The sequence below is a fragment of the Nothobranchius furzeri genome, chromosome 6 (assembly GCF_043380555.1).
Source record: "Nothobranchius furzeri strain GRZ-AD chromosome 6, NfurGRZ-RIMD1, whole genome shotgun sequence".
Taxonomy (NCBI): Eukaryota; Metazoa; Chordata; class Actinopteri; order Cyprinodontiformes; family Nothobranchiidae; genus Nothobranchius; species Nothobranchius furzeri.
Window position 1 is genome coordinate 40,000,447 of NC_091746.1, and position 26,930 is coordinate 40,027,376.

A 26,930-nucleotide genomic window follows, 5' to 3' on the forward strand; every position below is an offset into this window, starting at 1 on the left:
TCTCTGTTTTATTTTTATTGTTGATTTGATAGTAGTTACTGTACTACTTTTATTACTTTCTTCCCGTGTTGATTTTTATGCCCTTCCCTGTGAAGCTCTTTGGTTGCCATTGGCCGTGTAGAAATGTGCTTTATAAATGAAATGGAATTAACAAGGTTGCCCAAACTTTTGCATCCCATTGTATCTATCAAAATACCTGTTTATTAGAGTCCAGAGTATGTTTTAAATCAAATAAATGAAAAGAACACACAATGAAAGGCAATGCATTAAGAACTCAAGCACACATTCTTTTATTTGTTCAAATTTATTAGATATTCTGTTATGCTCCGTTGTCTAGACCTTCTGTCACAGCATGAAAGCTGTGAAAAAGAAAAAAGGTACTAATTTTATTACATTCACAACTAATTCCCCTGAATTTTACCTTATCAGAAAGAGAAAATTGAATACACAGAAGCTTTGTCTTTCACAAACAAAAAATAAAAGAAAACATAAAAGAAACAGTAGATTTTGCAAGCGCTTATTTGTGATCACAATAGAATACTCCATTCTATATTTTAGACTCCACCTTTTTCCTACACTCAAAGCCCTCCATTTACAGTATGAACTGGCTTACATCACTGGTGCCGCTATCAAACTGCGCAACACACAGCATGTCATACAGCACAGGGCGGGCAGCTCCCGTCAGCATCAGACTGTTCCCTTCTTGTCTCTTAATCTGAGGTCCAGCAGAAGACAGTCTGATTGTGAAGGGAAGACTCCCCTTACACTGTCCTCTGTGTCTGATGCAAATATTTTTTAAAAGTGCTGCTCAAACACAAAGAAAGGAAACAATAAAAAAAATGTAATTAAATTGTGCATGCAAATCTAGTTGTTTTAGTAAATCCGTATGTCGTCATGAACTGGTGTTGTATTGGGTTCCTGTCATGCGTGTACAAATGTGAAATATGCCAGCGTTCAGAAACAACCTGCCCAATCTACTCTTTTGTCTGTGTAGCTGCACAATCATAAGCATGGATGAGGTACAGTTGGCTCCACTTTACTCTCTCACACTCACACACACACTAGCCGTGATAGAACTGACATAACCTGACCTAACAACACAGCCTCCTTACAATAGCAGTGCAATATTGAATGATAAACCTGATGATGTTAGTAGCTGTGACAATCCCAGTCATGTGTCTATGTACAGTTTGTCCATGTTTTCAATGGATCTATTTAAAAGTACCATTACGGTATAGCTCGTTAGGTTACTTCAACAACCACGTAGACACACGTTCTGACAACTCATACCTGACACCACCCTGAACGCTGCACATGTCACCCAGAGAAAAGCAACATTCACACACCAAGTTCAAAATGAACACACCTAAACCATTTTTCTAGATGGCAAAATCTTAAATATATGTAGCCATGAAAGTGAGCAGGATGACGAAGCCAACTCCCTTTAGATCACCAGACTTGGTTACTATATATATATATATATATATATATATATATATATATATATATATATATATATATATATATAATATGATACACACACATATATATTTTTTTCAACAAACGGCAGCTCTGCATGGACCCATTTCTGTCAGATGATAACATCTGCAAATAAATTCTGCATGCAGCAATGCACACACTCACTCTCCGTTGTGTGTGTTGTTTTTTGTGGTTTAATTTAGCCCTAGTCAAGGACAAAGGCCATACAGCAACAGCGTGAGGCAAAGTTCACGAGGCTGGTCGAGCCTGGATTTTAAGTGATCCATCTCAGTGACAGGCCTTTTGAGTGAAGGCAGTTGGAAAAACACAAAAGCACACAAACACACAGTAACACTGAAGTGAATTGTCTAAGCCTTCCTAGAGGGCGCTCACGAGCTCTCTAACGACACAAAAGATCCATCTGAGCAAAGCTGCACTGCAGCGACTGTACACATGCAGAGACGGTGAAGTGAGGACTTGCAGCTGACCATATGCGCTCCCTGATGGAGGGCATTTTTAATGCAGGCATGTGTGGAGGGAGAAAAAGCCAAAAATGATCAAACTGTCTCAAAATTCAAACCAAAAAGGGTATTACCAACCAACTGCCAGACAGCAAGACAACAGAGAGGGGTTTAAACAAACGTCCACAAGGACAAAACATATAAACAACAAAGTGGAGAGAGCCGAGGATTAAGTTAGTTATATTACAAGATGGGGCGGGGACAAAATGTTCCAATACTTGCTTGAATTAACCAATCATTATGGGAACCCATGAAGCTAAAAACATTCAAATTTAAAAGGCTTGACTTCCGGAGTCATGGTTTAGACACCTGGATAAAAAACAAAGCCCATCATAATAATCAACTAACAATTACATATCAGGCAATTTATGTTCTGTGCAAATCATTTTTTCTCTTTTCTATACGTATGCAAAAACATGTTTTTTTATGTTTATTTGTGTTTACAGAGTGAACAGGAGGCTTGATTGGAGTAGGATCTGTACAGTACTGTTAACCAATCATGTCAAACCCCCCAATGAATCATGTGAGACAGGACGAGAAGAGGTGACATCAGGGCCACTTCCTCAGCAGGGTCTCTGATGACATCATCATAACAGGGTTTGGTTGATTTGCCTCATTGCTCATGAGCAGCACTGGTGCCTCGAATCGGACCTGTTTTACGCAGCTGGGAGGAGGAGAGCAGGTGGTTAGGTGCTGAATGAAGACAGGTGTTTAAACAGAGGGCTGTACTACGAAGCAGCATCTGACAGCTAGACCAGAACCTCCCTGGACTGTTGATGGCACAAAGTACTGATAAAAATAAGCAAGTTGGATATATCACTGGTCATGTGACTTAACTGCAAACAAATTGAGAAATTTATGTAAACTTTTCTTGCCACAAAGTGTCTTAACTATGTCAAGATTGATTTACAATTGATATTTTTATTTGTAATCTGGCAGCAAAACCCTCCTAAAATGTCTCACATTTACTTACAACCATAAATATCCTCACTGCTCAAACAGGACCCTGGTGACACAGTCGTCCAGGAGTCAACTCAGATTTTCAGAATATTTCTACTTGTTAAGGTTAATTGAATAACGTTTGTATGAACCGCTGTGAAAACCTGGGTATTTGAGCCATTTTAAGGAAACAATCAGCTTTGGTCTTTGCTGTTAGCTGGCCAGCCTGTAGGATCTAAACTCTGTTTTTCCAAACTCAAGCCATTCAGAAAGCCTTCTACAACAGGTAAGATATGACTTAGCAAGCCTCAAGGGGGCCAAAATATCCCTTCACAAATGTCTTTTTCCTTATGAAGCAACATTTTTCTTTACTGAATTTTTTTTCGGATTTTCACAGCTCCTAATCCATGCAGCCTGTTATTCTTATACATAAAGAGTTGATTAGTGTGTTTTTTCTGCCTTTCAAAGCTTTCTACAGTCACGTTGATTTATTTTTGCCAACTGGAGAGACAAATGATCTGAAGAATGCTCCATTTTGCCTGAATACCCAGTCTGAAGAGAGAGTCAGAGTTATTGTGGTACCAAGTATCAGAGTAGATGTTCAGCTTACAGGAGGAAGACTCAGCTACCTGTTGGAATTGCTTCGTAGTATAACCCCAGGAAGTCTGCAAGTTCAACCACAATTTTCTATTACTGAATACTAATAATGAAATGTAACCCACAGTCTTTCAGAGCCAATTTCTCAACAATGACAGATAATTTATGTATTTAAGTTAATAGTTTTGAAGTGCGGCGGTGTCTGCAGCTCACCGCTCCTCACGGGGATGGGTCGAATGCAGAGGACAACTTTCACCACACACCAGTGTGTGTGACAACTGATAGAGGAGTTTAATCTTTAGGTTATGCTTAAAAAAACTTGACATTTGTTCCTATTCAGCTTCATTTTTGTGACCTGAGACCAGAAAACAGGAAATAAATATTAAAAAGAAAATAAGCTAACCACTCAGCAAAGGTTTCCGAACCTGCAGATGTCCTGTTAAATCTGTTAATGAGTAATGCATGTGCAATCCAACAAAGGGAAAAAAAACAAGTTAAACTTTATTTGACCGACACAAAGAGAAGAAATGAAAACAATTTAACAACAGGAGGAAAAGTCAGAAAAAAGACTCAGCTGCAAGAAACAGTTCAAATGTGAGTGAAAAGGATAAATATGAGTTGGTAAACAGCAGCCATGCAAAAGATGACAACATAACATGCCCCTGTTCTTCATCTATGGATCACTGCTGCAGGCTTAAAGCACAGGAGGTTCAGTTTGTCAGGCTCGTCTGATCTAAAAGGTCTGGAGGGACCAAATCTGTAATTTGTTTAACCCTCTCAGGCTCAAGCTAAGTTTTGGTAAAAGGACGAACAACTAAGTCCTTCAGGAGAAGTTCTGAGTAAAAAAAATCTCATGAAATACGTATGTGGAGTAAGCAGGTAGGTAGGTTTTAACAGTTGCAAATCTGCAACGCCTGCCTCCAGAGGGTTAATGTCAACAATTAAACGCACTGGTGTTTCTCCACTGTCCTGGCTTTATAAATATATGTGAAAATCATCTATAAAACAAACACTAGTGAATAGTTTATTCTCCCTGATGGACTTTATTAAAGAGATAAATACCACTGAAACAGATGTTTTCTCTGTGTGCTATTTGTGTCATCACAGACCAAAAACCGATAAAGGGCCCGAATCATTCTATTTTATACCTTTCAGAGCAACGATGGGCACAATATCTGAAAAAAATACTACCGTTGGCACCCGGGTCCGATCGCAGCAGTTTGAGGCTCTTCTGGCATTTTTACAGTCCATATTGGAGCTCTGCAGGCAAACAGCACAAATACAGCCTCACACAGAAGCCAGGAGGACGGGCAGGGCGGCTGTCCCGGACATCTGTCTTAACTTCGGGAGTTAGCTCAGTTAGCTAGTAGGTGCACTGGTTCATTTACTCCTACCCTCAAAGACCCACTCTAAGCTCTACCTCTTTTCCTATTTTTGAATTGTCTGGGCATAACTAGACGTGTGACACTGCCAAAATGGTGGTGGTAGGAACCACCTTTTTTTGTCTCAAAATAGAGAAATTAGAGAAATGGGTGGTCCTACATTCAGTATACACGTCTATGTAAACAACATGTTAAAATCTCGAAAAGGGTGCAGTATATACAGGGATACGTTAAATAGGGAAAGCAGGAACTGGTATATGGACAAAATCAGAACTATAAATCCACATGATGGATCCATATGAAAGACCCAAGACTGGAGCACCGACGACAACTTGCTGCCGCTGAAGATGCGCCCGCAATAGAAGAGGAAGAACAAACAATAATTTATATAGCGCCTCTCAAGATAAAAATTATGAGGCACTTTGCCCTTAGCCTAGAAGTATGTGTGCAGCCTACTAGGGAGTCTAGTATTAAACGACCTGATTGGCTATAATGAAAAAAGTAACGAGCCATTTTTTTAATCGACTTTTTTATTTTATTTTTTACTATCGCACCATACACCATTGTATGTATCATTATTGAATTACTGTCCAGCCCTACTCTGGAGAGTGATGTTTGGTCACCTTAGAGCTACCGAGCCTACCGATCCAAGTGAGCCAACGAGATTTAGTTATGTCAGCTACTTGGTCTCCGTGGTTATGCATCCAAGCAGGAAAATGGTGAAGTTAGCCTGTTTTTCTCCTTTTTTTTTTTTTACTGGCGATGATATGCTAATGTTGCGCCGTTGCACCCCACAAGACAGCAACGAGTTACCATGATTGAGTAATGAATAATCAAATGAATAATAGATTAAATGAAGCTACACGACTGAACACACGATTGTGTGAAGTAACAAGAAACAACAAGGTTTTCAACTTGGCAGCGGCGATGATGATGACACGACCACAAGCCCTTTATCACATTTAGCTGGATTGTTGAGGTTTAGATCTTCCAGCTGTTCACACACTTCTGTTACTTCAGTAACTCACCCCATTTAGCCTGAGATAGTGGATCTATAGTTGAACAACAGGATCCATGTGTTAGAAGCAAAGAAAAATTAAATAAAAACAGGAATGAGATCTAAAACACAAACAGATGAAAACAAAGAAGACAGCTCCAGAACAATGGACAGACATGTTGGTCAGGAGTTTGAAGACAACTGTGGAGAATGATCCATGCAGCAGCACCAACCGGTCTGTGTAGAGACTTACTCAGCCTGCTTCTAGTGTTTGACCTACAGCATCGTGCCTCTACTCGTCTGTTGCAGAGGTGCCTCGCACATCACCTTTCTGACGCATCTAATGTGAAATTCAGGAGTAAACTGGAGTTAAACATGTTAAAGCCTGTAAGGTTGTCTCCTGCAGGCTGACTAAAACATTACAGCATTTACAAGCACGTACATTAAGGGGAAAAAAGCAACTGGAACATATTCTTAATACCAAACAAATCACAACAAGAAGAGGAACTGTGTTGTTGTACACCTGATGAGTGTTTACCTCCTCAAGCTCTTTCTGAGTTTCCTCTTCCATCCGTCGGATGTCCTCCATGGTCAAACCCACCCATTTGTCGATCCAGCAGAACAGCTGACGGTGAAAGTTGGTGAAAATTCGCTTTTCTTGCTGCAGAAATGAGGACAAAAATTATTTTAGCGTAAAAGTTCAACAACACAGAATAAAGCTGGCGGGCTCTGGTTTACGTTTGTCTCTAGTTTATGTTTCAATGAGAAACTGGAGCCCAAAATTAAAAACAGGAACATTAACTATGTTTTAATTTAAGCCACGCCTTTCAGGCCATTTCCCATAACCCTCTGGAGGCAGGAATTGCAGATTTGCAACGTTAAAATCTACCTACCTGGTTACTCCACAAACGTATTTCATGAGCATTTTTTAACTCAGGAGTACCTCTGAAGGACTTATTTGTTTGTCGTTTTATCAAAACTTATTTTGAGCCTGAGAGGGTTAAAGGTCTCCCGAAGATGGCAGAAAGGGGGCAGAAAAACAGCAGGATTTGGAGTCATTATTATTCAAGACATCCCAACATCTTGCCTCTGACTGGCAAACAACAACATGACCCTTCTGCTGCCTTTGTCTTATCTTCTTTCCTATGTAAAAATTGCAATGCTGATGTTTAATCTCCACCAGTAACACAAGCCTGAATGTGCTCAGCCATATTGTGGAGTTGCTAATGCTAATGGTTAGCTTCTCCTGGCAGCTAAATCAACAGTAGCCTTCCACGTGGAAGAGACTGGCTTTTTCCGACCCGTCCATTTTCCTGGCAATTTTCTTTCTGCAGCTGATGTAAACAATGTGGGCTGACGAAAATTTTCATGTCCAGCATGCATGTGCAACTCCGAGTGCCCAATTACATTACAGTATTAGATTGTTTCTCAGTGAATGAGCTAGTGGGGCTTGGCGACAACTGAAGTCATGGCTCGGCGTTCCACATGCAGATGCAGAGGAGGGATGGCGTGGGTGGCAGAGACGACAGGAACTGGTGGCTGAGAGGACTCATAGGCAGAGTAAAGCTGATGAAGAGGAAGATAGCGGGTGGAGAGCAACGGCTAGCAGTCCACTGGCTGAACTAGAGTATGAGTGGATTGCAAGAGAGAAGAAGGTTGGAGTCTCAAGGAGATTAATTGGAAACTGACGCTTTGAACAGTGGTCAGGAGCTCTTGGCACAACAGATCGATGAAGTGAGTGAAGGAGTTTCTTAACCGCTCAGGGGCTGAGGTTCACCCAGTAGCAGGCAGGGAGCTGGTCATGCACAGCTGAAGAGAGTCGAGTGTGATGATTTCCTGACACTTCCTATTTTGTGTAAAGTCTAAAGCACAAGCAGGGGGAAAAACTATATATCTAAAAAGAGAGTGTGTGCATTACCCTATGGATGAAATTTTCCACTTTAGTCTGCAGACCCCACCATCTGAACTTGACAGTGACCAGCTTGTATGCACACATGTAAGGACAATCTGACTTCAGCTCATTCTGAAGAAACAGGAGGAGAAAACAGATCATCAGATGATCCCAGGTAGAAACCAATGTTTTGTTTTTTTTCCAAGACAGGCACCTTCCATTCAGGGCTTAGTGGTCCTCTATCTGTCTTGAGAGACTGGAAAAGAGCAGGATCTTCTTCTGGTTTGTAGTCCTGAAAAAATAAAAATAAAAATAATAATAATAATACACAGAACATTGACATGTTGGACTAAACAGACCTGACTAACACAGCTGCACCTGGCCACAAACCAGACAAGCATTACACATTACTCAGATGCGCCAAAGTCCCAAGTGCAAATCAACATTATTTCATTTAAAGCACGCACGCACGCACGCACGCACGCACGCGCACACACACACACACACACACACACACACACACACACACACACACACACACAGGAAGTGTCGCAGCAGTGATGACACACAGATGAACCCACATACAGACTTTCTGTCTGCAGAAGAAAAAGAGAAAGAGGACGGTACTGCAAAAATGAAAAGTGACCAGTTTCCTCTTGAAAACACTCCTTCAGTTTAGTCAGATTTCAATAAACAGCAAGGTTGTATTGTAAATGCACCCCCCACATCCCAACTCCCAAGTTCACAGCTTGCTGTGCTGTTTTAATCCACCAGCTCTGCTGTGATTACTTGGTGCAGATGGATGTTTAGATTTAGCTGTGGCCTCAACTCTGATCCACTTAAGTCATTACTGTCCAGGAGCTAATGCAAGACAGGGAGGAGACATGCCAACCCCCCCCCCCCCCCCCGAAAAGAAAACTGAATAAGTTCCAAAATATTTATTTTCTGTAAAGTTTCTACCAAAAGCAGAGAAAAGTGTAGAGAAATAGGAAGAGATAGAAAACTGAAATAAAACTGGTGTTGAAACTTGAGGAAGAGGAGTGTTATAACTCTTCTACTCTAATTTACTGCAGATGTGACCCAGTTATTTTCTTACAGACACACAAGTCCAGCTTGCAACTGAAGTCTATACTCGCCAGTAGGATGCCTAGACAACACAGGCTTCCTAAGGGTGGAGACATCATGCTTTGAACACATCAGCTCTAAGACAGAGATGTCTGTGATGTCTCCTGTCTCACTGCTGAAGCTCAGACTCACTTTCTTCTTTGTTTAGTTGATTAAGATACTGAAATGGGCAGATTTCTGACCCCAGGAAGTATTTAATTGTATTTAGAAGTAAACTATTATCTGGTATCAGAACTGCACAGGATCACACCTACGTTTTTAGCTCCAAACTACAAACTGAATAAATACTTTCTGAGTAAAACAAGAGTGATCTGTGACCTGGGTGCATGGTGATGGGTCACGCAAACACAAGTACTGGTGATAATAAAACACACCATCAAGTGTTGTCTAGAGAAGTAAAACAACTAAAAAAAAAACCCACAGAAAATGAAGAACAAAACGACTACAGCCAGGCTTAGACTGATATTGAGCAGGTCCAAATCAGATTTCTATATAAGGTCAAAGGTCAAGAACAGCCAGTGTTAAAATATTAAAATAGTGAACAACAAACACCTAAAACAAGAGACACAGTTTACTACTTTTATTTACCCGTGAACCTGAATCACTATAACGATTAATAGTAAAGTGTTATGTCAAAATGCTTTGATTAACTTTATTACTTTATGGGCCCAACAAATTAAGTGTATTTGTTTTCACACAAGAATAAACATTAAAATAGAAGTAAAAGTTACTAATCCACAGATGTGGTTAAGACAGAAACTCAAAGTGAAAAAGGCACACGATAAAGTCATCCGATGGAGTAAGTGGGATGTTGGGAATTAAATGACTGCTTTGAGTTACAGAGCTAATCAGATGGGCCTGAGTCTAGATCTGGGGAAAATAAACTTCTACATCCAATAACTTTTGAAAACATGGTTTTCTAGATTTATCTTTCTTTATTTGCCTATTCAGAAAAGACCATGGTGGTATGACAGAAAACCTCCTTCAGGGTCTCTGATAGCCAGACCAGCAGAAGACAATGGGTTCACGCTCATGCCTGAAGGACTTTTAGCTCTTAGCTGACTTGCTAACACTGATTCTACACTAAACAAAATAAAAACACAACACATTTGTTTTTGCTCCCATTTTTCATGAGCTGAGCTCAAACATCTGAAAATTTGCCTCCATGCACAAAACATCCATGACTCTCAAATACTATTCTGAATTCTGTCTACGTGTGTGTTAGTGAGCACTTTTCCTTTACCAAGATAATCCATCCCACCTCACAGGTGTGGCATATCAAGAGGCTGATTCAACAGCATGAATAATGTACAGGTGTGCCTTAGACTCATCTGTGAACTGAATGCCTCTCCAACGTGCAAAACGCCATTGAATGGGAGTGTTGGCCCACTCAAGTCGGTTACGACGACGGACTGCAGTCAGGTCCAGACCCTGATGAGGATGACGAGCATGCAGATGAGCTTCCCTCAGATGGTTTCTGACAGTTTGCGCAGAAACTCTCTGGTTATCCAAACTGATTGTTGCTGCAGCTGTCCAGGTGGCTGGTCTCAGGCAATCCTGGAGGTGAATATGCTGGATGTGAAGGTCCTAGGCTGGTTTGGTCACACGTGGTCTGCGGTTGTGACACCGGTTGGATGTACTGCCAAATTCTCTGAAACGCCTTTGGAGATGGCTTATGGTAGAGCAATGAAGATTAATTTCATGGGCAACAGCTCTGGTAGACATTCCTGCAGTCAGCATGCCAATTGCACGCTCCCTCAAAGGTTGCAACATCTGTGGCACAGTACTGTTTGATCAAACTGCACATGTCAGGATGGCCTTTTATTGTGGGCAATCTAAAGCACACCTGTACATTATTCATGCAGTCCAATCAGCCCCTTGATATGCCACACCTGTGAGGTGGGATGGATTATCTTGGTAAAGTAAAAGTGCTCACTAACACACGTAGACAGATTTCTGAACAATATTTGAGAGTCATGGGTGTTTTGTGCCTGTAGAAAAAGTTTCAGATGTTTGAGTTCAGCCCATGAAGTAAAAACAAAAGTGTTGCGTTTATATTTTTGTTCAGTATAGATAATTGAAGGGCATAAGTGTTGTACAATACATGGACTGGTTATAAACATAGCCATTGTTAAACCTTAATCTTGAACATATTAAAAATGTTTTATTTTACAAAACCATGTATTAATCATGCATTGCTAATTAAACATGGTCTGGATCTACACCAGTCTATGAAAGTAGATCAGGAACATAAAAACTTTTAATTATGGATGCACGATATATTGGAATCAATATCGAGACCGAATGATGTTGGTCATTTTTGAATATCGGTATCGGTTCGATAAGTAAAACTGGGCCGATATTAACAACCAATATTTTTTCCATCTTGTTTCCGTTTGTGTATCAGTTTCAGAGGGTGAGGGGGTGATGATGTGTAGCTGTTTAGTCCTGTGACAGTGATGGTAATCATCTCAGAAGCATCAGAAGTGTGTGTATAAAACATATTGCAAATTCCACTCTATAGAAATGAAGCAAAACATTCAAAAATTCATCTTGCATAATTTCAGTCTATACAAAATTTGCCGATTTCAGAAGCATAAATCAGTATCTGTAAATATCAGTTATCAGCCATAATTCATCCATCCATTTCCATCCGCTTATCCGTAGTTGGGTGGCGGGAGCAGTAGCCTAAGGTGAGAGACCCAGACTTCCCTCTCCCCAGCTCCTCCGGGGAAATCCCAAGGCGTTCCCTGGCCAGGTGAGAGACATAGTCTCTCCAACGTGTCCTGGGTCTACCTTTAGGTCTCCTCCCGGTTGGACGTGCCTGGAAAACCTCACCAGGGAGGCGTCCAGGAGGCATCCTGACGAGATGCCCGAGCCACCTCAACTGGCTCCTCTCGATGTGGAGGAGCAGCGGGTCTACTCCGAGCCCCTCCCGGATGACCGAGTTTCTCACCCTATCTCTAAGGGAGAGCCCAGCCACTCTTTGGAGAAAACTCATTTCGGACGCTTGTATCCGCGATCTCATTCTTTCAGTCACTACCCAAAGCTCATGGCCATAGGTGAGGGTAGGAACGTAGATCGACCGGTAAATCGAGAGCTTCGCCTTCTGACTCAGTTCTCTCTTCACCACGACAGACCGGTACAACGCCCGCATCACTGCAGATGCAGCACCAATCTGCCTATTGATCTCACGCTGTAGTTTTCCCTCACTCGTGAACAAGACCCCGAGATACTTAAACTCCTCTACTTGGGGCAGACCTCATCCCTGACCCAGAGAAGACATTCTACCCTTTTCCGAATCAATCGGCTATAACAGCGATATTAATATCGGATGTTGGTATCGGCCCAAAAAATTCATATCGGTGCATCCCTAGTTTTTATAGTTAAACTGGGAAACCAAAACAGTTCCAGGTCTTATGAGATGAAAACACCTTGACAAGATTTGGAACATTAAGTCAACAAACAAACCTTTTTCAAAACAAAGAAAATAATTTTCTTAGAACCTTAAGCAGGAATGGTTCTTCCTAAATCTAAGGCCAACGAGTGCTTTCCACTTCAGAAACACCTTTAAATGAGTTGAACTCACCCCTGGGGCCACTTCTTCTTTATTTGCAATATCTATGTGCACCACCTCCACCGTCCTCCATGTCTGCTCATCAAGGTCATGGACCTGCAGCACATGAACATGAAACAAAGGTGCTTTGTTTATTTGGGGGATGAATTCAAATATCTGTGATGTAACTCAAGTCACATTCAAATCCATGTCCATTTAGTTTGGTTTGTTTATTCGGATGTAAATGTTTGGGTTTCATGTTTTAAACAGCTCTATTGTCGTTTCTACCTGCTTGTTTAAAAAGGAGACAAGGAAATCCAGGATGAGACTAAAGGTCAAATACTCCTGTCAGAAATTAATATCATCTTTCAAGCCAAAGTTTTAAATAAAGAATATTTTGTGTTGAGAAACGAGAGCTATAGCAGTTTAGACCTTTCAAAGCTTAAAATAAAGTTATGCATCATAATATGTACAAAATCTGTTGTTATGTTTTAATATTTCAAATATAAAACTAAAGACAAAAAAATAAAGTTCTGAATGACAACACATGCCCTATCAGGGCTCAGAGTTTGTTTAGGAGATGTCTCTATCATGATCTAAATTTCTGACTCTAACTGATATCCTTTTTCCTATGCCAATAAATTAGGTAATAAAAAAAAATGGAAAGATGTGTGTGGGTTGGCAACGTTCATGTTACTTTAAGAAGCTGTACCACATGACTGCGTGACTCGTGACAGCCCCATCTAGTGGACAACTTTATTCTATTTGCATACACGTAGTTTTCGTCCATTTATCATTATCGAGGTGAACTCCACAATATGGTACTGATTTTAGGCCATATGGCCCAACGCTAATACACACTCACATTCAGTGTTCACTCTGGTGAATACACACAGGGTTTTATCAATGCTGGTGTCATTTTCAGACTCCTGACTACACACAAGTTTCACACTAGATTATTTAGAATATATTTTTTAACACACTCCATTTACCTCCTCAACTCACTCACATTTTCTATCGTTCCCATGTCGGGTTTGTGCCATGTCTCGATCTTTATCATAAAGTCGTCCTTCATGTACTCGTTCTGAAAAAGCAGCAGAGAAGACAGAAGTAATCAGAACTATTAACAGCCAGGTAAATCAGGTTTTACATGATAATCTCAGAATGGGTGGCTAAGACAGCGCCATGAATGGAGGGTCGAGTGGGATGTACCTAAAGCCAACAGCTAAATCCAATTAGTCAATTAGGCCTTAAGACTGAAACCACACCCGGGTTGCTGCACTGCCTTGCTCTGATCCACTTTAAACCCGAGGAACAGTTGTTAGCTTGCCAGTGCGTCTTGAAAAACAAACAGGTTATTATTTGTAAACTGCCTGTGTGACTCTGAGCCGTGACTCCTGTCCTGTAGATGTCTAGAAACTGACAGGCAAGCATAAATGTCTAAGATCGTCTCAACTACACAAGCTAAAAAAGATACGCAGACAGATTTTAGAGTAATATCAGGATGTGGAAAATTCTAGACAAAAAGCTGATAAACTCACCGTCACAACTGCAGAAGAGACAAAGAAAGAAGACAATAAGGAGAAACAAAAATAAAGTTAGGTTTAAATCCACCAAGCATCTGACAATATGTAAGACACGTTTTAAAACCTGCAAGCACATCAGTGCGGACAGTAAGCAGATGTTGTTTGTGTTCAGCGTAAACTTACTGGTGCGGCAGTAAGGATACGCGTTCCAAGCCTTTTCGTGAAAAACTAATGCTCCCTCTGGTGCAATCATCTTCACATACCCCGGAACTTTACTGCAGAGGGAAACAGCGAAGAAAAACTGTGAAACTGAGCGGCGACTGTGGACAGAGTTAAGGACAATGGTCATCTATTTAACACCAAGTTTTGTGACACAAAACATTAATTTCTTGTGTTTTCTGTCTGAATGTAGCTTAAAGAGTGAGTCTCCATCAACACTAGAAACCTTGAACTGCCTCAGGCGAGTAGCAGAAACTGTTTCCTCACATAGTGATGTTTTAGGTTGGGTCAATCCTAATCTAAACCTTAAAACCTAATCTCAGAGACTTTACTGTTCACTGTTGTTGTGCTCGAGTACAAGAGTGCAGGAGAGCTTGAAATGATCTAAATCAAGAAACAGCTACATTTCTGCTCATTCAAACAGATGACTTCACACACAAATAAAATCACACTTGACACTGAAAAGTGCTTTTCCCAACCATATGCTCCCATGGACTAACTAGCTGCTCTTAACATCAAGCACTAATCTAAATCTTTGTGCAAATTATTGTTAATAAATCACAGGTTTATGAAGTTTTACTGAGACATGATGATGGGACCTTCACAGTCAGTAACGTCTGGAGTTTTGTGTCTTTCTTCTGGTTCACCACTAGTAAAGTTTGAAATCCAAACGAATGTCAAACTCAGTAGAACTTAAAATTACATCTTTTTTATCCTCTGAGATAACAAATGTCTTTTTTAATGTGAGGAACTATCCCTCGCTCCTACGCCACATTTCCACATAGATATTTAATGATAATATCAATCAATACTATACAGTTAAACCCAAAATTACTGCCACTTTGCACAATATATCCTACGCCTGCATCATGTAGGGACTAAAAGCTTGCTTATGTATTTGTTTTTGTTCAAAGAGACTTACAAATGACAATATAACAAAGCATTTATGCTTGAGGCTAACAATAACAAGGAAGGCTAACAATAACAAGGAAGAGCAGTAGTCAGAGGTGACTGGGTGTAGAGTAGAGGAAGGGAAGTGCAGGGAATGATCTAGAAAAAAGGAGTTAAAACAACTTTGTTTATACGTTAATATTTAACAGACTGTGCATAAATCCTGCAGAAAATTCAGCTACTGTGATGGGACAAAGTGCTTCATCAGAGTCTTGTTCTCATGATGATCAGACAACAGAACGTTTTACACTGGCCCAGCTCTTTTTATAAGCCTTCCAGCCTTCCACTTTTCATTAGTTTACTTGATAACCATTAAATACATCCACAGCAAAACAGAAAACTGATTTGAGAACAGCTAACAGATGAGAACACAAGCAAACCTGTCAGTAATGTGGACAATAAATCAGATCACATTGTTGTTTCTAATACCAGTCCTGCGTGTTTTAAGTGCCTTACCTATTTAGGACACTGGGTAAGTATGACTGCTTTGTGATATCACTGCTCATAAAGAATAATTACTTCCCAGCTTCAGCTTGAGAAAACTGCTATAAATGGCTGTCACAAGACTGACTCACTGCTTCCTCCATAAACACCAGGAAGCAATAAACAGAACGTCTTCACACTCTTGCTGCTGTCTGCCAAATTAATGTTCTGCTGTCTTTGCACCCAAACGTTCAGCAAAGCTGCAACTTGAATTTTACATTTTTAAATGACTCATTTAAAGAGTCAAAGTGTTTCAGACTTACCTTTTTAGATGGTAGATTTTGTGTGTGTATTGTCCTTTCTCCCCCTCCTTTTCGTAGGGTTCATTTTTCAGCACCTCGATGCCTTCTCCTCCTCCTGTCTCATTCTTGCTGGCCTCGGCCACGGAGTACAGCTGTCCTACTTGATACTATGACAAACCGAGACAGAAAGAAAAAACATGGTATAAAATGCAAGAATAGCTGCTCCATTTACAAATCCACTACAGAAACGCAGACACAAGAGGCAGCAGCCTGCTTCAAGACCTCCACCACAGTCCCTGTCCCCAAGAAGCCAAGGATCACTGGACTCAACGACCTGTGGCTCTGACATCTGTGGTCATGAATTAATTTGAGCACCTGGTTCTCCTACACCTCAAGACCCTCGCAGCTCCCTTCCTGGACCCCCTGAGTTTGCCTACAGAGCCAACAGGTCTGTAGATGATGCCATCAACAAGGCTCTACACTTCATCCTGCAGCATCTGGGCTACCCGGGTACCTACACCAGGATCCTGTTTGTGGGCTTCAGCTCTGCCTTCAACACAATCCTCCCAGACCTCCTCCAAGACAAACTGTCCCAGATGAACATGCCTGACCCTATCTGCAGGCGGATCACTCACTTCCTGACGGACAAGAAGCAGCAAGTGAGGCTGGGGAAGAATGTCTCAGGCCTGCGGACCATCAGCACTGGTTCCCCTCAGGATTGTGTTTTCTCCCCTCTGCTCGTCTCCCTGTACACCAGCAACTGATCCTCCAACCACGAGTCTTTCAAGCTTATCAAGTTTGCAGACGACACCACCGTCATCAGACTCATCTGACGGGGATGAGTCTGCCTACAGAATGGAGGTTGAACGGCTGGTGACCTGGAGCAGCCACAACAACCTGGTGCTAAACGCACAGAAGACAGTGGAGGATTGCTGTATAGTCACTGACACTTGTCAGTGACTTGATGCAATTTGCTGGGTTCCTTATATAGGAAACATTATTTCTGATTGGCTTAATGAACTGTGAATTGGAATGTCTATTATGTGAAGTGCCTTGAGACGACTCTTGTTGTGATTTGGCGCTATATAAATAAACTTGAATTGAATTGGAGGTTGTTGTGGACTTTAGGAAGCACACAGCCCCACTCCACCACTAGATTTTATGAAATATGCAAACTGAAGCCTAAGTTTTTAAGTAACAGTGAGAATACCTAAGAAAAATGACCCCTTCCCATGATACTAATAATTACTGTGAAAATTATACTTCTAACTACAAAAGTGCAGCATCCTTCTATACCTGCTCATAGCATTATATCAGCACACACACACACACACACACACACACACACACACACACACACACACACACGCGCGCGCGCGCGATGATACATGTCAGACAGAGAGCAATGTACTTTTTGAGGCCAAGTATCGAGATGCCTACTGTCTCTGAGATGGTTTACTATTAGCTTTTTAGGGATCATGCCCACGCCCCAGTTAGTGCTTCTGTGTACAACCAACACCAGCACAGAAACATAGTGATGCCAGCAGGACGGTCACAAAGGCTATTGTGTCTCACTGTGAGCTTCTTACTCAGACCTAAGTGGAGGAGAGCTTTGTGTGTTATTAAGAAAAAGACTAAATAGAATCTTTGCTCTATATAATCTATTTAAAATTGTTTCTACACTAATTGTAAGTGATTTATTATGTTATAAGAACATTATCAAAGAAGAGATATAAACACTCACCTCTTCCACAGAGACCGGCAACACAACACGGCTGAGAGGAGGGACAGAAAACAGACAAAAATAAAAACACATTTAGCACATTAGTACAAAATCCACAATGAAAATCATTTCACCTAAACCTGGCATCAGCAAGTGCTCAGTGTAAACAATACATGAGGAATTAGTCTATCAGTCCAAAGGGTTGGAAGTGTCAAAGCACTACAATTCAATTCAAAAATACTTTATTAATCCCAGAGGGAAATTGATTAAGGGTACAGTATCATATAAATACTTATGTTTATTTGATAACAAAGTACTACAGTATCATATAAATACTTGAGTATAATTGATAATGAAGTACTACAGTATCATATAAATACTTGAGTATATTTGATAATAAAGTACTACAGTATCATATAAACACTTGAGTATATTTGATAATAAAGTACTACAGTATCATATAAATACTTGAGTATATTTGATAATAAAGTACTACAGTATCATATAAATACTTGAGTATATTTGATAATAAAGTACTACAGTATCATATAAATACTTGAGTATATTTGATAATGGCAAAATCAAGGACACTTGAAAATAAACATGAAATCAATTCCAATTTTAAGTCAAAAACTAAAATTTATCACAAAAATGTGTATAAAAAACCAAATGTGTTAAATATGCAAACGGTGTCATCAGGTTAATCCATTTACATTTTAAAGGCAAACTGCTCTTGCCCACACATGCTTACATAAATGACTAAAATCTAATTCATCCAGAGAAAATCAAATATTAGAGCAGCAACATCAACAGCTGAAACAGCAGCTAGTATTGAACCTTATTACTCTGTGTATTACTTAAATTATGAAGAGAGAACATTTGCTCAGACAGAGTAAAAAGGGAATTTGCTTGTTTGGAGTTCTTCTATTTCATAGTCTTCCATAGATATTTTAAAACTCAAACCACATTCTTAACATAAACACCTGCCTGATGAAGGCCTTTTAAGGACCCTGTAAGTTCAATTTGAACCTCTATGCAAAAAGATGAACTTGGTGATCATTTTTAAATGCAGGATAAAATGTTTTTTACAACCCGACTGTTGAAAAAATAAACAGGTAGAAAAAAAAGTTTATCAAATCATCAGTTTATTTCACTTTTCTTCTGGGAACCATCAAGAGAAGTTGTCACTTTGCAGAATATGATGACAGAGGGTTAAAAACCACACCCTTAGCAATGAGTTTCACATCTCTACCATGAAGACAAATGGTTTAAACTCACTGATGTTTGACAAGTAACAGAATCAGAAAGATTGCTCGGGAACAATGGCTTGCATGATTAAAAAGAAGCAGATGGTTGCACAGGAAGACCTGTTCAAGTGATCCTGTCGTCTAGGTAACACGCAGTTATGTAACTCCACAACAAACCTGCCATGGACTGTAACAGACCACACAAACTCCTACAGAGCAGAAACTTCACACAACAAATAATTGTTTTAACCAAACTCATTACAAACATAAGGGACATCCTGGTCTATTTTCAAGGAACTGACTTAAAGATGCATTATGTAGAAATGCAGTAAATATGGCATCCAGTGGTAATATTTGGTTACTGCAACCACTTTAAAGTGCATGTCAAGTGTGCCTCAGAGTCTTACCCCACCCACGTATCAATTTTGAAAACTGCAACATTAGTAGGCGTTGCCTGGAGGACCGAGAGGGCGGAGCCGTGGCAGTGACGAAGAGACGGCTAACTAGACGAAGCTAGCTCCCTTCACTCTGAGCAGTCATTAGAAGTGGAGGACGTTTCTCCCCCTCCTTACCCAGACACTCGAGAAGAAAGGGACCAAGTCTATTTGGAGGAGACAAGCGGACATGAGCCTTATTGTTTTGAGCTTGTGAGTTGCCTGAAATTACTGGAACCGACCCAACAGACCCATCTCTGAACGTAAGTAGCCGTTAGCCATAGCATTGGATTAGCTGCAGGGTTTGTCTCCATGGCCCCAAAAAGCTAGTATTCAGCATGTTTTAGAGATTTATCTGCATCAACACACCTGGTTTTAATCAGCAACAAACAGCTGAGCTGCTTAACAGCTTATCTAACCTGTTAAAGCAGGAAAATCCACTGAAACGTGCTGGATAGCAGCTCTCCAGGAGATCTGGGCTCAAGCTAGTCTGCTGCATAAAGTTATGAAAATATACCATGAGAAAATTATTCTGTAATGTGTTCAGCCCATTAAAACTGCCCTGATTTCATTATTTATTTACTGATACTAGCTGCTCTTGGTTGCAGGTGATCCTCTGGTGTCTGCAGCTGGTCTCCTGCTGATGTCGTCGGGATCAGGAACTTCCAGAAGAATGTGCCTTTCAATGACTCTTTCCCCCTTATTTGTTATATTAATTAAATAAATCTCAATTTATATATTTCCTGTTTTTGTTCATGTCCATAAATACTTAAACATGCTTGAAATTAAAATGAGCTTTTAACAGTGAGGTGCTAGTTTAGTTCATCACAATAGAGCTAGTTAAACATGCGACAATGTGATAATTCAATTAATGTAATTTATAAATATCCATTAAAATATCAAAACTGGAATCAAAATGAGATATTTGGCAGCACAAAAAACTTGTCAAACACAATATTTATTATAATAATTGTAGGCAGACAGGAGACAGAGCTGATGGAGGTTCTCAGTCATCGAAGGATGGCTGAAGGCTTTCCAGGAACAGGAGATGTGGTGTTGTCTCTTCTCTCTCTATTCTGCCAGATGAGCTGATAGGTTACAGGTGTGTGAGGACATCCTCATGCTGTCATAACCAGATGACAGGAGTTATCAGGTGATCAGCCAGGCTAATGATGAGATGCAGAAAGAAAACAAATCATGCAGAAAGAAAACAAATCCAGGACAGTGTACAGTAATAAAAATAATATGTGGTGTTGCTTACCTTATGTGCTCTTATAGAGTTATTAACGTGTGCCTGCCTCATGGTGTAGAGTCCATATTTTGCTGAGTGTCCTGCAGTAATGCAGGTTATTAGTTAATTTACTTTTGATAGCAAAAACATAATATTTAATTTAAAAGTTATTTACCAGGTGAATCAGCTCACACGTCACCACCTGGTGGTGACCACCAAGTGTCACAGGGCCAGAATCAGTAGCCTCCTTCATGATGTAATCACATACTTATTTAATTGTTAATATCTTAAAAATTCAGAAATGTTTTAATTTTTTTTTACCTTGAACAGTTCACTGAGCTTGCACTGTCACTGAGGTGGAAGCTGGAATCAACAGCAGACACCTCACACCGTGGTCTTTTCAGGAGGTGTGGATGCTCTGGGACCTTCTGGAAGATGAATTTCTGTCATGGTCCCTGTGTCACAAGACACTGAGGCTGTGAGCTCTATAAAAAACAAAGAAGCAGCACATTTATGAACGTTTAAAAGAGCATAAAATCACGTGTAACAATCTGTAAAACAAATTAAAACTAGAAGGTAATAAAATGTTTACATAGAAGATTATTAAAAATAATTCACCTTTGCTACGGGTAACACCACGTCAGCCTGGACAAGTGCATTCTTGCAGATTACTAAATCAGTCTGACAGCCAGTGTCTTGGGTAGATTTAGCCTGAAAAAAAATAGAAGCACATTGATGTTTATAAAGTCAGATAAAATACAAAAGAAACTGTCCCATATAGGCGCTTTATAACATTCCTAGTGTGTGATGTTATTATAACGTAAAAGTCAGTCACATATGATGTGGAGACCCTGAAATGCGACCTCCTGAACAGAATTCCTCACGGAACCGGGTCACGCTGTGCTGGATTTCACGCTGTAATGATGTCTGTCAACTAGTGCTGCGTCAGTTTAGAGTCACTGTTGCTGAATTACCGACTGACACAAAAACAACCCGAATTTTCTCTGAGCCTGACAGTCATGTGGACCGTTTTGTCGGCCAGGGCTTCGAGATATGTTCAGATTCGCCACTGATTCTAACCTTACATCCCGTTCCACATTTTGTGAACTTGACAAAATAGCCCGAAGGCAGTGCAGACTGATATTAGCTAAATGGAGTGAACCACGTCTCTCAAACTTTGCATTTAGGTAGGAAATTGTCTTTAGAAGATGTTAAAACTTTTATTTAGCTTACTCACCTCAGACTGTAGCCCGTCATGGTGGGGGAGCAGAGTCGGTGGGCTGTATCTAAATCGCGGAAGAGCCACGGTGGGCACAGCCTCCCTCTTGGAACGGAGACGTGCAGAATCGCGGGTAAAATGCTGGTTGCAAACTACAGCAACAGGCGGGAGCTGAATCTTTTCCAGACACGCAACCACTGGCGCCTAATTTCTAAGTCCAGCGGAAAGGAGTGCAACCCGACAGAGCTCCGCAACCATACTACACTACACCATCTCACCATGCTAACACGATATGGAGCACTAAACCCGAACTACTTTCCTAATTACACTAACAGCCAAACAGTAACTAAACTACAATATCCAACAGCCAAGCTAACACTAAATAAGTATGTATAACACTAAAAGCTATGCTAAAGACTAGGATATGCTAATGCTATATGCTAATGCTGAACTACGGCTAGCCTCCTACACTCTCATGCAAATCCAACTCCCAACTCGCCACAAGGCGTGGCCGAGACTCCCGATGCTTTTATAACGTTGACACAGAGCTGCTACGTAGTACTCTACTGGATTACGTAGTATCTTACTCTTTAGCCATTGGCTAAAATTTATTCAAAATGAGTCAAATTCTATGTTTTAAGCTGAAGGTGGAGCTATACTGTGGTATTTAGGCAGAATTTTTAATTTTTTAAGAAAATGCACCAAAATGCTAAAATAATGAATACACACATTTAAAACACTATTAGACACTCATTTATACAGTTCATCAGCAAAAAAAAGTTAATTTAGACGTTACTTGCTCTTTAAACTACTCTGGAGCTTTTTGTCGGCCATTTTCAAATTACAATTATCGGTGCTGCAGTGTTAGATGGCAGGAGACACAGCACTCCCACACTCACTGATGGTATACAGTGGTTAAGTCCCTCCTAAAATTCTCACTATTTTCTTACATACTGCACCTTTAAGCCCCAGGAGTCCTGTTGTTGATCAGTTTATCTCAGCTACTACATGTTTACATACCTCTGTTTGCATACAAGCACAACACAGTTTCCTCATATTAAGTGCAGCTGGTTAATATAACAGAATTGGTGTGAGACACCCCTTTCTGAGCTTGGTTAACTTAAACCAGGAGGGCGGTATCAGCATCAATATGAAAATTGGAGTTTAGTATCATATGGTCATTTTAGCATATTATTTATTTTTCCCTCATTTTAGATCTTCAATGACACCAACTTGTGACAGTTTGTGGAAAGAATAAAATCAAAACCCACAACTTTGATTGCATTGCTTTTTGTTGACATAGCTATGTTTAAAAAAGCAGAAACAAAACAAAATGTACTGCTGAAGGTAGAAATGTTTAAGTAAAACTTATGTCTACATAACAAAAATCTTTAACATGCTTTGGCATATTTGTTTGTGTAGCATCTCAGTCATCACAATCCAAATAGTTTAATTTATTTTAATTTTGAAGATGACTAGACTTTAACTTCATGAAACTGTTTCAAAAACTAGTCCAGTTAGCCTTTCTATTTTTATTTATATTACTAATGAATACAGCAAAAATAATCAGCTACCTGTGTATAAATAATGTTAATTTATTTAATAATTATTACATTATCTGTAAAAGTGAAAGTAACAATAACTTAAAATTAAAAGCCCCAAAAAAGAAAAGTAAAAGTGGAAATGATCTCACATTGCAATTACCACCTTTCACCATCTTTTTTCCTCATACATCCAACAAACATATTTGAATTAAAGCTAATCTGTTTTTGTTTGTCTCCCTCCATTTTGTTCTTTATATACATTTTTTATTACTGACTGTTTACATCAAAATGCAAAAAATAATATATATAAAAATCATTGTGGCTGCATAATAATATACTTGACACTAAAGTTTATCACTCCAACTCGATTTAAGTTAATCCACTCAACTTTTTTGCTTTAGCTAAAAGAAAATAAACTCACATAACACTCTGTTTTGTTTCACAAATAAAAGCTCACCAGTAAGCTTCAATGGCAAATTTGGTAAACAAATCAGCTTCAAACATTTTTCTCATGCTTCTTAACAACTCTCTAATATAGTATAGCTATAAATATGTATTGTGGAGATAAAAAAAACTAACAAAAAATCTAATATTGAAGTGGTTCATTTGCAGTCGTCTACAAACCTCAGTCAACAACACGTTTCAGACCGAAAGCTACCGTTGGACCATCTGGTTGTCGGTCTTGCCAAACCGCTGCACTCCCCTAGGTCTTCCACTCATTACACACTTGTGTATTTAGCAACAGAACACCACTGGTGTGAGAGGTTCTCAGCTCAATAATATCAGAGGGATAAACAGCCGGCCTCTAGCACTTCAACTTTAGGATTAACTACCAGAGACCCAAAACTAAAAACACCATTTGAAGTCATGACCTAGAAAACAGCGACTGGCGTGTAGCGCTTTCTTGTTTCTTCGTATTCCTCTATTTCTGGAAATAGAACTGGGCACAAAATATTTGTTTGATGATTCACTTTAATCTTCAATTCATTAAATATACAATCAATTATAACCACCAGTCTGTCAGCAATAAAGCAGAAAGAACAAACTATATGTGGATGAAACCTCAATTTAATACTGTATTGACTACATTCATGCTTCTACTGGCATCACCTGTTAGTGAACACTTATTTAGATTAAAACAAATCAATTATTAAACAGTAGGATAAAATATAAGGAACAAGATCATTTCACAGTTGATCTTAAATTTCCCTTCCGCGAAAATTATAAAATTTTAAATAACCCATGTCTTTGTATTTTGATCAAGCTTAGAATATAACACCTTATAACTCATTAAATACAACAGGTACCGTTATGTAGATTTCATTAGTAACAAATCAAGCACTTATTATTCTGAAGAGGTAAAAACAGTGAGCTCACAGTTCCTGTAATGTACAATAATGTGAAGCTCTCGCATGTTTTTGAAACTGCAAATAGATTTTAAAAAGTGGTTACTACGGTGCATTAGCCGCCCACTATCGAATGCTAACTCTTTAATGCTAACGCGAATAAAATGACTGTAAAGAAACCCTAAAGCTATCAGGAAAAGTTAAATGCAATACGACACGGCCAAAATTCCAGCCCAACTCTTTGTTCAAGTTACGCCTCAGTAATGAGCTATAACTCAGCTGTAGGAGATGGGCTTAAAAGATGAACTCATGCTTGCTGGTTGCCGACTGCTAGCTAGCCTTACTGTTAAATCCGTCAGAGCAGAAACCTTAATCTGTCACACACAAAACCACAGCTTAACATCAGAGTTATGACACACTGCTAACAGGCTAGCTATACTCCACTTAACCATACATATATTATACAATCAAAGTCTCGCTAATCAGATAAATGTGTATTTAGCTACTTGTACCCCGCACAGCCTTTAATACCAGCCGTTTTTATTAAGAGGCTAATTATCCTCTATGCCGCTATAACTCAGAAGCTAGTGCTAGCTTGTACTAGCAGCGCCTTGAAAAGACCGGTGTGTCCCGTTATCCACGTCCTGATCCACCCTGCTCAAATCAGCCGTTTTACCGGCTACACTACTGGAAGATACCGACAACGATAGCTGCAGACGACAAAGCTATATTTAATTTTCACTATTACGCTCTTTTATATTCTAAAACATCCAGTGAACTGCGCTAAAACATATTTTAAAAAATACTTTAGACTCACTATTCCTTGATGAGAACCATTTTCGTCACCCGGTCTGCGGCTGCGCAGTAGAAATTGACGACATGCATCGTCATCATGTTGGTCCCGCCCTCTAGGATGAAGGCGACTGGCTGAAAAATTCTTACTTCATGTGTCGTTTTCATGGGATATTTTATATAAAGTGCATGAATTTGTCCATTTTAGATTTGGGTTGTTCAACATATCTAGCAACTGAGCAGTGTAACGTGATCTTGAAGCTATTCCTCCAACGCTAAATTCCAGGGCGACGGTGGCACAGGAGTTAAGTGTTTGCCCCGTAATCGGAAGGTTGCAGGTTCGAGTCCCGCTCAGTCCGTCGCTGCCGTTGTGTCCTTGGGCAACACACTTAACCCACGTTGCCTGCTGGTGGTGGTCGGAGGGACTGATGGCGCCAGTGCTCGGCAGCCTCGCCTCCGTCTTCTAACCAGCGTGTGAATGGGTATCAAATACAGGCCATTTGCCATTTTACCTTCTCTCCACAGATGCCTCTGACATTAAATTTGAGTTGTTCAACATGTCTAGCAATTTTTTGACATGCAGATGTTACAACTTTTCTGCATTATGCTCGTATAAAAGATCATGGTTTTGATTGCTGCACATTTTTAAATTTTAAAAATGAGAATATGGTGCAAAAGTCAATTTATTCAACTTAGACTGAGCGACTGTCTAAATGTTCGGAAACCTTTTTACATTAGTTTCACCCTTTAAGTTAAATCACTATAATAAAAGAACATTTGCCCTATATTCATGTTTTTTGTACATTACCTGTGGTGGGATGTCATTAAAACATTATTTTTTAATTATTAGAAGTTCAAAGCTGAAAAAAATATAACATGTATGACAATGATTTAATAAATCTTACTTATAACATTGTGCCCCTGAAAAAGAATGATAAATCTTGATTGAGCAGATTCATTTAAATTTGTGCATGAAGTCAGTATCCTCATATGATGAACTGATAATAATGGATTAGACTCATTATTAACACACTGCCTGTGGTGGTAAGCACAGTTGTTTGGGGCAGTCTGATTGAGGCGAAGGTGCCATTTTGTGCTATTGGCCTTGCTGACTACCACCGACATAAGCACGTTGGGTGTTCTTGTCCAAGGACACAACAGCAGAATTGTTCCCGCAATCCTACAATCATGAGGCGACCTGCCTTTTGATGGTAATGTGATGGTGGTAATATGCTGTTGCAGCATATACTGCAGTTTGTTCTTGATAATAAATTGTTTTAAAACACGCAATGGGTAAAATCCATTCACATGCATATATGAGTGTTATGGCCACCAGCCTGGCCTCTTCAGGTTGAGGAGTCATGATCACACCGCCCGTCCTCCTCCTCCTCTCTTCCAGGCTGCTGAGGAGTTTGTGTTTTAATTGCTTTTAAATGGGTTTTTAGCTGTTTAAGCTTTGTGAAGCTTAAGAGCTTTTAGAGGTTTT

The 26,930-nt window shown here is 39.8% G+C and overlaps 1 protein-coding gene and 2 long non-coding RNA genes across 3 annotated transcripts; 1 reads left to right on the plus strand and 2 right to left on the minus strand.

Moving 5' to 3' along the window:
• Positions 1–2,394: 2,394 nt before the first annotated feature.
• On the minus strand, positions 2,395–25,578 carry pitpnb (phosphatidylinositol transfer protein, beta). Its single transcript, XM_015975593.3, has 12 exons — positions 25,470–25,578; positions 17,653–17,683; positions 15,930–16,075; positions 14,197–14,288; positions 14,029–14,036; positions 13,497–13,571; positions 12,521–12,604; positions 8,021–8,098; positions 7,834–7,938; positions 6,454–6,576; positions 6,169–6,255; positions 2,395–2,664 (listed from the first exon to the last, which is right to left on the minus strand). Exons 1-11 carry the CDS (start codon positions 25,544–25,546, stop codon positions 6,208–6,210), a joined length of 867 nt encoding a protein of 288 aa, XP_015831079.1. The 5' UTR covers positions 25,547–25,578; the 3' UTR covers positions 2,395–2,664; positions 6,169–6,207.
• Positions 19,440–20,049, plus strand: LOC139070301 (uncharacterized). Its single transcript, XR_011520841.1, has 2 exons — positions 19,440–19,575; positions 19,921–20,049. It is a non-coding gene; the product is annotated as an uncharacterized lncRNA (long non-coding RNA).
• Positions 20,284–22,009, minus strand: LOC139070300 (uncharacterized). Its single transcript, XR_011520840.1, has 6 exons — positions 21,781–22,009; positions 21,162–21,254; positions 20,865–21,028; positions 20,719–20,790; positions 20,574–20,644; positions 20,284–20,478 (listed from the first exon to the last, which is right to left on the minus strand). It is a non-coding gene; the product is annotated as an uncharacterized lncRNA (long non-coding RNA).
• Positions 25,579–26,930: the final 1,352 nt, after the last annotated feature.

Excerpts from the sequence above, each read along its gene's own strand:
- pitpnb (XM_015975593.3), bottom strand. The coding sequence starts at position 25,546 with ATGATGACGATGCATGTCGTCAATTTCTACTGCGCAGCCGCAGACCGG. Across the intron at positions 16,076-17,652 it reads TGCCGGTCTCTGTGGAAGAG|TATCAAGTAGGACAGCTGTA; the intron begins GTGAGTGTTTAT and ends GGTTTGTCATAG. Across the intron at positions 6,577-7,833 it reads TGGAAAATTTCATCCATAGG|CAAGAAAAGCGAATTTTCAC; the intron begins GTAATGCACACA and ends TCATTTCTGCAG.